Source organism: Serinus canaria, chromosome 3 (genome assembly GCF_022539315.1).
Source record: "Serinus canaria isolate serCan28SL12 chromosome 3, serCan2020, whole genome shotgun sequence".
Taxonomy (NCBI): Eukaryota; Metazoa; Chordata; class Aves; order Passeriformes; family Fringillidae; genus Serinus; species Serinus canaria.
This window is the reverse complement of record NC_066316.1, coordinates 82,145,124-82,160,491: the sequence shown is the minus strand read 5'-3', so window position 1 is coordinate 82,160,491 and position 15,368 is coordinate 82,145,124. Positions and strand designations below refer to the sequence as shown.

Sequence of the window (15,368 nt, the reverse complement as noted above, 5' to 3'; positions counted from 1 at the left end):
TTTCTTAATTGGACAATCAAAATCCACTTGTAATGCCTCAGTCCCTGAATTTGCTGCTCTATTTCTGACTTAAGTGGTAAGTCAGTGAAGCCTAAAGAAGCAAGGAAATAGGAGGAAACTGTTGCAAAACTTACACTTTGTGTTGGGATATATAACTGGTTTTGATTTGGAAAACTTAGAATGTAAGTTCTGTGAAGGGTGAGGAAGACAGCAGAGCCATTGTGATTGCATTAGAAGCACTCTTTTTTTTCTCCTTCTTTAACTCACTGTTGACAAGATTTCTTTAAAAATATGAAGGCTTAAATACAGTTGGAAGATCACATAGGTGGAAGTGGGCAGTTCAGCCATACTGTTAGATCTGACTACTTGTGTTGCTGGTGCTGAACTACTAGAAAACTTCAAACAGCTATAAAACAGGAACTCTACAACCTTTAATTAATGCATTAATGAAGAAAATGTTAAATAAGAAATAAGCTTCAATTCAGAGAAATAAAAAAAAATAAATTATAAAGTGTGAGCAAATTGAAATAAATATTTAAGACAGCACCTGTTTTTTTACTAACTGCATCATATTAATTAATTTGTTGGTGATCATTTGCATGGAGAAATTGTACTTTTACAGAAACCTGTGAAGGCTTGAGTAAAACCTGGTCAGAAAAGTGAACAGCTAGTATAGTTTATCTTTGAATAATTATGGGGGCATTAATGTAATTACAACTTTTTAATGTATTTTTTCCTTTGCAGTGCCCACTGGTTTTTGGCTGTTATCTGTTTCCCTGGTTTGGAAAAACCCAAATATGAACCAAATCCCCATTTCCATGAAAATGCTGCAATGCCGATGAAATGTTCCTCTTCAGATGGAGAGAGCAGCACACCATCTCCTTTGCCAAATGAATTAGATGCACAAAACTCACCTTCCAAGTCTACAGCAAAGAAGACATTTACCAAAAAATACAGTACAGCTTTAATCGACCCAAACACTGAAATAGAGGACAATGAATCTTTGTGTTGTAGAAGAAGTCCTTGTAGGGGGAAAAGTGCTTTCAAAAAACTGAATCAAATAGACAGTGATGTGGAAGAACCTAACACTGTGGAATCAGCATGCCATAAACTAGACCATAGAACTCTGGATGAAAACGGTATACAGGGTGAATTCACAGCTGCTAGCCAATCTATGGGTATGTAATTGTAAAAATATGCACATTTGAATTAAATATTTGGAGATTTCAGATCTATTACTACTTCTGCAATGGTGTAAACTTCATACTTCAAAAGTTGATTATATGGCTTAACTTCAAGTGCTTGCAGTATAAGTACTTCATAGGTATTGCATTTTAAAAGTTTTTGTGGCTATTGATATAACTCTCATGGCAAAGGGCTGGAGATAAAGCACTGTTTTCCTAAATCAGATTAATTTTTCAGTTCTATGACCTTTTTCAAACAAAGTAATTTTGTAGATGCCACTTTGCATCCCTCAAGATTGCGGTTTTTAAGGAAAGAATAGTAGTTGACCTTGTATCCTTGTAATGTATGTGCAGGAGAAAGCTGTCCTAAAATTATGTGAACAGCCTTAATAACATCTTTTATCATTTGATGTTTTGCTTCAACACTGTTCATTTCTTTAATGTCTTGATAAGAAGGTATGTAAAAAGATTAAGAAGAAAATAATTCTAAAAACAAAAAAAAAAAAAAAAATTCCTCCACTGTGTTACGTGTAGAGAGGCCTTCTCAATTCATTGCTGCTGTGGAGACTGAGCTCATCAATCTGCAGCAGTGTTTGTACCCCCATGAGCAAAGGAGCTGGCATACTTTTAAAGGCAGGTGAAGGAATTAGAAAAGAGTTGTTTTCTCTGTTCACTGCAACATTTGGATCTCCTTAAGGCATAGAGCAGGAAAATGACTATGCAAAAGCTTTTACTTTAGTCAGCAGTAGTATTCCTACTGACTTAGTTTATACAGTAAGGAACTGTGTACCTTATAGTACAAGTTCTGAAAATATTACCAATGGTGTAGTTTAATCTGTATACTGCAGGCTATTACACCTCCAATATCTTTGAGGGTATAAACAGTACTAATTTCTATTCTAAACTTATTAATTTGTGATAACATTGTCACTGTTCCTGGAAGGTCTTGGAGGGGTGCTGGTGGTGCTTGTAGATGTGTGCTTTTTTGAGTCGATTTTTCACTCCCATGTGTGATTGTTACCATTTACAATATTGCAGCTATATGATGTGGTCTCATGTCTTGGATGCTGCTACTGTTGCTTGTAGCAACAGTATTAGTTGGAATGTGCATTATGACAGGTTTTTCCTAGCATTACATTTCTTGTGGGTTTTTTCTGGCTGCATTGTATTAGCAGCTGATGGTCATTCTCTTTCTAACTTGAATGCTCAGATTCTCTTGCTCAGCTATTGAAGGTGATGCACCCTTTCATTAAAGTGGATGTTCTCAGGGGGCACAGTCCTGATTTAAGGGTGAGATTGACCCTAAGGATGTGTTTAGGCAGCTAAATTTAGATGCACTGTATTTAAACTTCAATTTCAACCAAATGGAAGATAGGCATTCTGCCTTGGGTTATTTGAGCAGCCTTCATCTGTTGCTCCAGAAGGGTGTGGATCGCGACTGTGCCAAATCCATCCACGAGTCCTGGATATCCAAGGATATCTCAAAATACTGCATGTGCCTCTGATAATGTAGTCAGTGAACCCAAGAGACTTTCTCTTCTTATCCTACAGCACTTACAGAGTAGCTCAGTTAAGTAGTAGTAGTTCAATTAAGTAGTTCTGTGCTCTGATGCTGGTTTCCTGCCATGGAGACCCTAGGTGCTAACTCTACATCGGAGCCTAAACTCAGATGGCTTGATCTCAGACTAAATCCTGGTGTTTAACTTGTGAATCTGTAGAAGTTCATACCTAAATAACTTTGAAGTAATCAAAAATCCATCTATTTTTATTACTTATTGTAACTTATCTAATAATTTTTTGCTCAGTTTTTGAACAAGATGTATTTTGTCTCAATATTAATACTTATTTTTTTTTAAATCTGTCAACTATAAGTCACATTAGTATATGACCTACTTCTTATTCTAAGGTCTTTTCAAAGGTACTGAGTAAGACTAATTCCCAAGTTTTTCCCTGTGGAACTTCACTGGTGACCTCTTTCCAAAGTGTTACCTTAACATCTCTTTTGAAATATTCTCAAATATGCATGTTCTCCTTTTTTTTTTCCCACTAGCTACTTCACTGCCCTATTTACTGTTACAGAAATTCTAGTTTCCTTTATTAGGTAAAATGTCCTCCAGTGACACCATAATCAATACTCTTTTTGTCATTGTTTAGACATATTACAGTAGCCCATTTCTAGGAAGATTTTGAGTTTTGCTGGCATGAATTACTTATTTTTCATTTATTTCCACAATTTACTATTTTTTCCATCAAAATCTGTTCTGAAGTCTTGTATGGTAGTAGTAAGTATGGTAGTAGTAAGACTAGTGAGCCTGTAGCTGTCTGTATTTGTTTCTTGTACAGGTGTAGCTACAATATTCATTTTTTTTTTCTTTTGTTGCTTCCCACTAAATATGTGACTAAATATATAGAGGTCGTTGGGAGTGAATTTACGGATAATCTTTTATGTAATAAACTGAAATGTTGCTAAGCTGCTGCTCCCAGGAGAGTTGATCCTTCATTCTGCCCTCCCCTCTAGTGTGTTCCCAAGCTGCCTTTCCCCTTTTACCAACACAAGTCTTCATATAACTGCACAGTGAACTGATGGAAAAAATTATTCCAGTTAAAAAGTAATAAGCTGGTGACTACCTTTTTCAGTGTCATCCACTGTGAGTATGGGTGTATTTGGTGTTAGGGAAGGAACCAGCTACAGATAGGAGTAGATGGTCATTTTAGAGAGTTTATCAGGGTGCCCATTTTGGTAGCAGTATCAATTTATAAGACAGACTCTTATAAAGGCTCCATGGAGCTATGGGCAAATTTCATAGTGGGTTTTAGTGCAGGTGTTTAAAATTTTTTTAGATGTTTCACACAATACAAACCAGTTTCTGTTGTGCTACTTAGAAGAAGCTTTTCATTCTTGTTCATATGCATGAGTAAATTATTATATGTCAGCTGTATCATAGTTACTGTGAGCAATCCCGAGGAAATCTGAGGTATTTAAAATGACTTTGGTCTTCAGTGATGACATGGTATTTGATATTTAAATATCCTGCTGTCTGTGATTGATACAGATGGATTGCACAAAATCAGAGTAAACTATAGTGAAGACTCAGCTGATGGCAGTAAACTAAATGAAGATGAGCTTATAGATTTTTCTGAAGACCAAGATAACCAGGTAAAGAATTTAGCAATTTTATTTAGGAAATGTGAACTGTTGTGTTGTATTTTGAATGGACAGCTTAAAACTGATGTACAGATTGTGAGTGTGCATTATCTAAAGCTACCTATCTTTACAAGTGTCAAGTCCAAAGCACTGGTTACTTACAAAAATCTGCAGGTTAGCTGACAGAGAGGATTATATATTTCTTTATTTACCTGTTTATTAGAAAACTGCTGTACTGATCCTGCATTTAATTTTGTGAGTGTTTTTTGTAATGACAATATTACACAGTGATTTTAGTGGGAACCCTGAAAATCACTACACTCCTATCTCTTGTTTCCCCCACTCCATGTTCATCTACTAAACACAAGAACAAGTTACTCTTCTTTCAGCTGCATTTCCTGGATGTAACCAGACACATTTATAAGTGTTTGCTACTCTGTTGTTTTGTTCCATTCTCCTAATCAGATTTACGCAGCATGGATTTATAATCAAGTACCATTCTTGTTCATATTGGAAAACATTTAGATTTTAAAGCTGTGGGAAGACTGAATATTCAAATGTCCCTAACTCACTCAGTGCTGGGTATGAGGGCATTATTCCATAGCTCTGCTGCTTGTGTAAGTGTAACTTCAATGTGAGCAGGCCAGAAGTTACACATTTGCTTTTCCTAATTGGCCTGCTCATGTTCCAGGTGTATGACCTTTTCTGGACCTCTGAGTCCAGAACAAACTATTATTTTTCAATTTGCAGCTCTCTGTAATGACTTCCAAAGGTAGTGTGCTTTTAGATGTTCCAAGTAGCTATGTATATGTGTACACATATATACATATAAAGCTCCAGTTGATGTTGAAACCTATATATGTTTTAAGCTGGACTTAGCCCATATCTCCTGTCATGCCACCTGTGCAAACATTCTGAGTTTTGCCTGATGGAACTGCCTGTCTGTTTTGTAGCAGATAGAGTTTCCAGAAGATGGAGAATAAGTAGTACAGTATTTCCAGTCTGGAATACATGGCATGAAGACAGGGAAGCAAGCACATGGCCAACTGTGTTCCTTGAGGAAAGGAACAAATTCCAAGCTCATTAGTTGCTATGTAGCCTAGAACTTAATTCAGGAAGATGCTGACACTGATATTTTCTAGAATGCACAAAGCAATTGTAGAAATGACCATGGTACGAGCTGAGTGGACCAACCTTTTCATCTGCCAAAAAAGGAGTTGAGGCTGCAACAAAAACAAGTGTATGAGGAGCTAGGCAGTAGTTTCTAATATGATAACATATTCATGGCATAGCTTGAGGATTTCAGCACCAAGATCCTGTGTGTTAGTGAAATGTACACAATGCACACAAAAATGTTAATAAATCATGCTGGTACAGGGATTCCCATTTTTGGAAAAGACCTCCTTCCCCATAATGCAGTAATCTGTGAAGTAATGTTGAACTCAGTGGAAAGGTGAGAAACTGTGGATCTCTGGGATTCTTCTAGATACAGCAATGTAGTGCTTTTGTTTATAAAACTTCCATATCGTTCATAGCAATCAGTATCTAAATCAAAAGGCTAGAGGATATTTCCAGGCTTGTGATGTGACTGTTTTTGCAATCCATAGTCCTGTGTATCATGGTTTAATTTTCCTTGCCCTAAGAATCAACTTACTGTATTTTGGAGCAAAAATAGAGATTTATTTCTCAGCTTGTTGCAGATCTTGTCTCATTTCACCTAGAAGAAAACATGTATGAAACTGCCAAGCAAGTTTCTAGTATTGACTGACAAGGAAGAGTACTGATAATTTGGGTTAGAACCAAATAATGGAGATTCACCTTTTCTAAGCCAGAGGTGTTTTGAAAATGTTGGCTGCATTTTATAGTTTTACAGTCCTTAAATAAATAGCAGCATTCAATCCATGTCATTCTAGCATGAATTTCAGAAACCACGTGACTAAAAGTTGGTCAACTTAACAAACAGTGAATAATTTCAGATTAAAGCTATAACTTCTTTATTAAACTCAGTTATTGGTGTTGAATGAAATTGTAAAATGTAACAATAAATTCCTTTGCATCTGTTTGAAAAAAATGTATTAGCTTTTAAACACCTCTAACAACATTGCTTCTGTAGGAAGACAGTAGTGATGATGGTGGCCTTGTAGATGATAACTGTAATTCAGAAATGGGACAATGGTACCTGAAGCCAACTATCTGCAAACAGTAAGTATTATAACAGTTAAAATGGAGATTTAATACAAGTTTATGAAATATAAAAGATAATAATTTTGAGAAATAGTCATACATTAACCTTAGTCAGCATGCTGTTGGGGTTTGAGAGAGAACTTTATATTAAAATCTTCAGTGAGCAGAAAGTTTATTGAATGAAACTACTAGTGAAATAATAGCTTTTTTGGTTTCTGTTAAGCCTGTGTGCTGCATCAGGCAAATGAAGATCATTTCTTCCAATAAGGCTGTTCTTTGGTATTTTGCACTTGGATTCCTACAAAAACAAGGTGCAGAACCATGTTCAAATGTATCCTATATTAAAAAGCAGAGTAATGTTTTTAAATTAAATAACTAAATTATTGGAGAAAAAACCCTTTATCACTACTCAAATTAGTAAAGGAAAATTGGAGTAATTTTTGACTGCCCCTTTTTCTTATCTAAATAAGATAGCTGTTCTTCTTTGTCTCTGTCTGTTTTTTTTTCTCTTATAAAGTGTTCCACACTTCTTAAAATTTCTTTATCTGTTCTGGATTTGAAAACTTTTCTTTTTTAATATTTGATACCCAGGAATAATTTCTTAATAAATGTTTACTGCAGTTCTTTGCATTATGGTGTGACAGATGCATGATTTGAAATCCAGAAATATTGCTACTAATATTGCTGTCTTGAAAGTTTTCTTTCTAATTTTTTCATAATTTATCTATTTTTGTATTTGCTTTCTTGTGACTACAAGGTTTACAGAAAGGTGTTAAGACTTTCACAGTACACTCATAGTACATTCTTAGGAGGCAGAATAGAATTACAGATTTATATATGTTATGGAACATATGACTTAATGCGTTTTCAAGAAAAAGTCCGTCTGTGTTGTGTTTTAAGAATATTTATGAGCTTCTGATTATAGCTTGGCTAAATTTGTCCCATTTTGATGAGAGATTATCTATACATAATACTTTCATACTTTCCAGCAGACAGTATTTTTATCCAATGTGAAATTTCATAACATCTTTGATGCTTAAGTATCCAAAGTCATTAAGGGCACTTAAATACTTTACTATTAGCATATTTTAAAATTACTTCTACATAAAATAGAAAACTACCTTGAAAAGGTTGTTACTTCTTCCCCCTGCAAAATACTACTTTTTTTAGAAGAGCATTTTACAGAGCATTTAATGCTTTTTAAAGAGCAGTACCTATATAAATACTTTTATCAGAAATTAAAACAAGAACAAGCAAACACCATTTAAGTGATTATCTGCTTATGCCTAAAAAATGGCATACATGTAAATTACTTTGTAAATGCAAACCTGTGCATAAATATATGCAGATATTTTGTCTGAATTTGCTAGTTTGATGTTTCTTTGAATTATACTTTGAATGTATTTGTGTTATTGTTAGATAAGAAAAAACAGAGATTTATTTCTCCCTCAAAATGCATACTACATATAATGCTGAAATTCTGAACTCTGATATGAGTTAGCTTTGATGTATAAATCCAAATTGCAGATAAGGTGGTTGATAAGATTGCTGTGCTTTTGGCTTCTGAAAAGGGAATGTGCTGTAATTGAGTGGTAGGATACTGGCATCTGTAGTGTGCAGGAGAGGACTTGAGCAGACGTGATTCTCTAGAAAATACTTGGTTATAGATACCTTTTTTAAAGTCTTCTAAATAGCATTGGTGGGTGTTTTGTGTATAACTACCAGCTGGATTTTAGATCCAGACTAGGATCACTTCTTGAATGTGCTTTTTTTTTTTTTTTTTCCCTAATGCTTTTCTTTTAGTGTGCTGTGGAGTGTCAAGTCAGTCCTCAAGCTGCTAGTTCAGCAGGACATTTGTGGGCTCTGTGCCTTACTTTCTCTTGCCAGTGTCCCAGATACCTTGTGCACCTAAAAGAGCATTAGACATCTGAAGGTGTTTTAAGCAACTGTAACAAATTGCCTGACAGTACTGTATTTTCTAAGTACATTTCTAAGTGTACTTAGTGTGTGGTTAAAGATAACTTGCCATTTAGTTATCCCTATTTGGAGGTTACAGCAGTGCTGGCAGAACTTTGCAGTATTGACCTAGTTTTGTTAAGGCCACCCCACAAATTATTTCTGTGTAACTTTGTGTTTTTCAAGCTGCTGTAAAATACTGTGTCCTTAAAACTTGTGTTCTCTGTTAGGCCCTGCATTTTGCTTATGGACTCACTGAGAGGCCCTTCCCGGTCAAATGTTGTGAAAACACTAAGGGAGTAAGTTTCCTGTCTGGTGCTTGGGAGGGACTTTATTAGTTTGGTTTGGTTGGGAATTTTTTTTCTTTTGAGTTTGGTTTGGGGTTTTGGTGGTGGGTTTTTTTGTTTGTTTTTTGTTGTTTTTTCTTTTAATTCTTCAAGGTATAGAAAAATATTTTAATTTGCATGGTCTTTTATTGTAGATATTTAGAGGTGGAATGGGAAGTCAGGAAAGGCAGCAAAAGAAGCTTTTCCAAAGACGTCATGAAAGGTTCCAACCCAAAAGTGCCACAGCAGAACAACTTCAGCGATTGTGGAGTGTACATCCTCCAGTATGTGGAGAGCTTTTTTGAGGTATGTATGTCTTGAAGCTATTTTTGATTCCTGCAACAATCAAATATAAGCTGTGAAAATGATTACAGCTATAAAAGGCTCCTAGTGTAGCTCAATGCATATCAATGAGATTATGCATTATAAACTAATTTATGCATAAACACACAGAGTAACTTTTTTGAAAATAAACTAATTAATATTTTTAGTTGCACGTACATAAAAGAATTGTAAGCCACGAAATCTTCTGAGAGAATCTAAAGAAAACACATTAAGAGTCTTTTTTTCTGTTCTTCTGCTGTGTATCCTCTAAAATCATCCAGTTAGAACTTGAGTTCAAAATCTAAACTAAAAATGCACTACAAACAGCTTAATAATTTTCCCCTGAGAACTGTACTGAATAAATTCAGAAATGTTACGTGGGTAGGGGATTTATGTTTCTTTTGGGGGTGTTTTTAACTTGTAAGAAAACACGTAAGTGGAATCCTTACAGCTGAATGCCAAATCTTGTTTCATTGAAGGAATTGTTTGAATGCTTGCTTACTTGTAAGATGACTTGGTCTTCAAGTTACAGCTCTTTTCACAAGAGGAGGCATTAGCACCTTCTAGTCTAGATTGGGAGGAGAAATGATCGTCAAGTGAGATGCTGCCTGCATGGGACAGTAACTCTTTAGAATCCCTGGTGCTTTAGAGGGTTGTTCTAAACTATCCTGTTGCTAACCCTTTCCTAGAAAAGCTGGCAGTTTATCCATTCCTCAGCCCTCCCTCCCTCCATTCATGCATTACTCAAGAGCAGTAAGGCTTTAGCAGAATGCATTCATGCAAATGGAAGCCAAAAGCTTTGCTTTACTGACAAGTTCCTGAGAGCTTAGAACCATAACCAAGTGCCTCCTGTTTTGTTCACTGGGGGTACGAGGAGCAACCAAGTTTTATTAACCTGTTTCTTTTTGGAATGGTTTAATAAAACTTCCTCCAAGTTTTATTAGCCCATTCCCTTTTGCAAATTGATTGCTGGATTATGCCAGGCTGAATCCCTTGTTCTGCCTAATCCAGCAGTGTGCAGCAGCTTTGTCTGCCAGAGAATAGCACGACACATATGTGTCAGAGGGCAAATCACTGGATATTCTCAGAAGTAACTCCACTGGGGAAGGAAAATCTGAGCTGGCTGCACAGTACTAGACTGTCTTGAAGTTATTCAGTGAACAATTTCCGCTTCTTTGTATTTGGAAAATTGCCCACAGTCTCATTTTGCGCCAGCTCTACAAACTTGAAGGAGAGTATGTGGGAGCAGGTGCTTAATCTGATGTTTGTGAACAGCAGAGGCCGCCAGGGGCCGCTGCGGGAGGGGCAGCGCGGCCTTCCCCGAGCGCCTGCGGGGCGGCGGAGGGCAGCACAGCGCTGTTGGCCTCTCACCGTGGCACCGCTTGTCTTCCCTCACTGAACAGACACAAAAAGTGTTGCCAGTGCGACATTAAGCAACTGACATGTTCCTGTGAAAAATGTCGCTAGTTTTTTTCACAAGCAGCTTTGCTAAGCTTCCCTCAGTGGTGAATGTAATTCACTCTTTAAGAGCCCTGATGATGTAAACTGGAGTATAGAAAGGGAGGAATTTCTTTGAGAGACAGCACTGTTCCCCAGATTGTCATTTGGTTAGGGTGGAATTATTGTACAGTGTCACTGAAGAAGAGTAGAGAATGCTTCATAATTATTGTAATTATTTGGATGAATGTTACCTAGCAAGAAAATAGAATGTAAGTACAATAAGCATTGGTGTTAGGCAAGAGCTTTGCTTTCTAGGGTGAAATCTAAATCTGTCTTGTCTAGTTGGTCATGATTATAAAGGCTGTTTATAAGAAGAGAAATGTTTTGGACTCCTGATCAGATCTAGATTTTGATGCTTTAAAAATGTCCTATATCTTTGCAGTAGTTTACTCACTCACTCACTTTTTTTTTTATTAGAAGTGTTTTATACATTTATGCAGACAAATGCTTAGTCTAAAAGTTGTAGCAAACACAGTAGATTGTTCAGGCATTTTTATAATCAGGAGTGTCATCTGGATGGATTTTAGTCTGTAACATACTGAAGCTTGATTGATTTTACCGTAATTATACATGTACAAAACACGGAAATTGTAGAAATCTCTTTTCATGCTCATGGAATGAAGTGAGGAAGAATGAACTTTTCCTCACTATAGGTTTCTTCAGTCATTTAGGTTATAACTCTTTACTGTAATATCCAAATGACCTTCTTTTTCAGAATCCCATTTTGAGTTTTGAGCTACCAATGAACTTAACAGACTGGTTTCCACGCCCAAGAATGAAAACCAAAAGAGAAGAAATACGAAAAATAATCTTGACGCTCCAGGAACAGCAGAACAAGGACAAGAAGGGACAGAAAGACCCAAATTCAATGTTGCAGGAAAAGACAGAACAACTTACCAACAACAGCTCAGACTGAATGTTGTATCTGTTGCATGTTAGCTCCACAATCAGAACTGAAACCTACATTTCTGTCTGTCCAGACTAAAGATTTGGCATTTTCTCTGCTCAAAGTTACTTGGGAATGTTTAATGCCTGTATAAATGTGTGTCATAAAATGGTTTAATTCCCACAAAGATGTGTATTAAGTGAGTCTGTACATATGTTAATGAGGCCAACTTTTTCAGCATTTGTAATTACTTTTTTTCCACTTGATAGGGAGCTTTTGTTATGTATTTCTGTTAATAGAACTTAAATAGCAACTTCTAAACATAAAGGAAATAAAGAAAATATAGGATAAAATGGTTACTTTTTTCTTTTCCAGTTAAGTTTTAATGTTACATGCTTAAGTAACACATAGGGAATGATTTGGTAGTGAGATAATTAATTCATATTTTGACCCTATTTAGTTGCCCTTTACAAGATTATTCTGCTTGCGCTACAGACAATAATATGGGTAAGTGTCTCAATGTACCATGGCCTCCGAGAGGGTGATTCCCATCCTCCCAGTATCTAAGTGTAGGCAGTGTCATAGTTCATAGGACTGCTTCAGATTTGGGAGTTTAGAAGATATGCATTGCAGTTACAATTCCACCCTTGCTTTAGTGGGACAGGCTAGGGAAAGGGGGAGAGTGCTCTTTGATCAGAGGTAAACTCTTCAAACAGTATTATAAAAGTGGTTTCAATGAAGTGATCTTGAGTGACTCTATTAAATCATATTTTGTGGATCCCAGTTGTTGTACAGGTGTATTTTGAGACTTTCTTCATTATAAAATTGTATTTTGGTAAGTGTACTTGGAATAGCAGATTGCCCACATTACATTTTCTATGTTACAATTCTGAATGTTACATTCATATGTGCTTTATCTAAGTAATGAACATTTAAAAAGAAAAAAGTGTATGATTACTATTTTTTCTAATATCCATGCAAAAAACCAAAATACCAGTGTTCATTGCTTGCTTGTTTGTTCTTGGCTTTACGTAGCATCAGACTAATGTAGGGACTTGCTTGGATATTTCCAGTGTATTTTGATTTTACAACAGTCTGAAATGTCATAGTTGCTTAAACTGCAAATGTAGCCTTTTATCCCTGTTCTAGAAAGGCTTTGTCATTGAAGTGAGGAAAGTAAGAAAATATTTGTGCAAGGATATATATATCTCCAGTTTTCTACTTATACAGATATCTTTGAAGGGAACCAGAAAGTGTCACTTCCCAGGAAGGAATTTGTGGGAGTAGAGAGGGATCTTCTATCTCTCCTTGCAGATAATATTTTCACTCCTGATTTTTCTACTGGAAGTGTCATTTACCGTTCCCTTCTCCCAAAGAGAAGCAGCAGAGAGTTCATTAGCTGAACTCTGGGCCCCTTGAGATTTTATTTTTGTACACAACATCCAAGTCTAACCCAGTAGTGCTTCGTGGCCTCCATGAGTTTTCATTCTCACTAAACCCTGAAAGTGCAGCTGCTAATGATGTTACTTCCAGGGCATTCCTGCACAGAGGACTCTCTGTGACACCCTCTGTTTACAGGGGCTTCTCTCACCAAGGCAGAGGGGTTGCACATAGAGCAATACAACTGTGGGCTGCTAATCTTTTGTACAGATAACTGGGATTTAGGGGAGTTGTTCATTCCCTGGTTTCTCTCGCATAAACCCTGGGCCCCATGGAGATTATGTAAGTACCACGTATATGTGTTCTGTTAGAAATGACTCCTGCAGTTTTCTTGTTGAAAGAATGTGGGGGCAATTTCCTGGACTACAAATTAAATATGTAATGTGCACACCTCTGAGTTGTTTCCTCCTTCAAGTTTTTATCCAGTATTCTTGCCACTGGTGGGGGAAAAATAGGGATAAAATAGTTCCAGATTGTGGAAATACAGGGTCTTGTGTATCTGGCTTTAGTGCAACTGACATATTGGAATAGTAGTTTATACAAGAGAGGGAAGGAAAACTAATTTATCTGAGAGACAGTTGCAGGTAGAATGTATTCCTTCCTAGTCTAGGCTTTCCCAATGGTATGTTTTAATTATATGGAATATATCCACATTTCATCGATACAGTAGTTTTCCTTTTTCTGATATTTGTGATGCAAGTTCATATTTTGATGCTGTAGAACTACTTGGTTCTCTTACTGGGAATGGCCTGGTGCTTCTTCCTTTTCCTTTCTCTTACCTGTCCTCTCCTTCATTCTCCCTCCCTTTTTACCCTCTTTCAAAGCTGTGAAGAAAGTGTTGGATTTACTATCATTCAATGTTAAAGGTCTCAAGATCTCCAGTCACATACAGCAAGCTAATATACATGTTAAATATAGGAAACTTATTTTTTTAATAAAATGTGATGTTAATAGAAAAAAACCTACAGAATTAAGAATGAGTTATTTAAGACCTTCCTGACTTGCTTTAACAAGCTCACTGCTGCATGTGCTTGGTAAGTGTTTTTTATTAACGTGATGGTGGGCAATGCTGCAATGTTTTGCAATCTTAACAAGTTTTACCAGTGCTTTTCCTGAATCAGATTTATTCAGTGGAAGCTGGTAGGGTGGGGACTTGATAAGTGTATTTAATAATTACATGACAACACATGCACTCTATGGAAAGTATATGTTACATATTTCTTAAGAGCATTCAGGCTTAGTAGTGCTTTAGGGAGTAGCCTGACTGCATTCTGCAGTGTAAGGGATCAGGTGGCCACCTAATTAAATGTATCTGTTTGTATTGTTTTTCAGGTTGGGTAGAATAACAGTTAAGAATTCCTATTAAGGTTTTAGATTACTTGGCATAAAAAATGCATGTACTTGTGGTGCACATTTGCAGGATAGCCACAAACGAAGAAGAGACATCTAAGTAGTCCCTTGTGACATTTCTATTTTTCTTGCTGAGAAACTGAGCACGCCCTTTAAAAACCAGACTTTGAACAGAATTGATTTTTGAGATTGCACTACATTCTTGTCTTGAAAGAATCTGACTTCAAAAACATTCAGTAAAGAGTGAAAAATCAAGAAAGCTTTACCGCAGATGAAGAAACTATGGTGTTGATTTTAATTTTTTTTTCACGACTTGCATAGCAAATGAGTAAAGCAGAAGATGTATGATTTTTAATTTCTGTTAATATAGTACCTCTGGAAACTGAAATACTACACTTCTCTTACAAACAAACAGCAGCAGTTTCCTTAATTTAGAAATTAATTTTTTTCCCTCTGATTTTTAAATAGAATTTATTTTTGGTCACGGGTTAAAGCTTTACATTGATAACATGACATCTGTATTTTAGCACATGAACAGAAGTAGATATAAAGATGCATGCAGTCTTGATTATTGGGAATAGTGAGAGGTACTGGAGTCTGATAAAATATTTTTATTTTGGCACGACACTTTTATGACAGTCTTTCTTCAGTGCTGCGTACTCAGTACCCTAAAGAACCTCTGTGCAATGAGTTGAGTTCACAAAGGTACTTCTCCCAGTTTTTTTACTCACCCCATCTACTCCTGGAAATCAAAGGGAAGCTGATGTTACAAACCACAGCTTTGAAACAGTAAGAGTGAGGCAACAGCCATTTTACTTACCACCATAGTTTTGAAGTAAATCCATTCTAATTTACTCAATAATGCCTGCTGAAAAATGAGATGAAAGATGTCTGTTTCTAGGCTCCAGTCTGGTTAAGGGAGGATGTAATCGGCAAGGTGATTGGTCTCTCAGCTGTGGTCTCTTATAGTTATCTGACAGCCTTAATTTTGCTTGTTTTTAACAAATTCACATTTGGAGTTTTGCAGCCCTGTGGTTACAAAAGGAAACTGGGTAATGTACACCATTCCTTAG

At 36.3% G+C, this 15,368-nt stretch overlaps 1 protein-coding gene across 5 annotated transcripts in view; it reads left to right on the top strand.

Annotated features, from left to right (window-relative positions):
• Positions 1-13,333, top strand: part of SENP6 (SUMO specific peptidase 6) — a 71,908-nt gene extending 58,575 nt beyond the window's left edge. For all 5 annotated transcript variants that reach the window (XM_030235443.2, XM_030235442.2, XM_050972896.1 and 2 more), the window contains 6 exons: positions 745-1,178; positions 4,238-4,341; positions 6,443-6,531; positions 8,700-8,768; positions 8,951-9,101; positions 11,335-13,333. In XM_030235443.2, the coding sequence (XP_030091303.2) occupies positions 745-1,178; positions 4,238-4,341; positions 6,443-6,531; positions 8,700-8,768; positions 8,951-9,101; positions 11,335-11,535 (1,048 nt within the window). In that variant the 3' untranslated portion in view covers positions 11,536-13,333. The remainder of the gene's footprint in view (positions 1-744; positions 1,179-4,237; positions 4,342-6,442; positions 6,532-8,699; positions 8,769-8,950; positions 9,102-11,334) is intronic.
• The last annotated feature ends 2,035 nt before the right edge of the window (positions 13,334-15,368 follow it).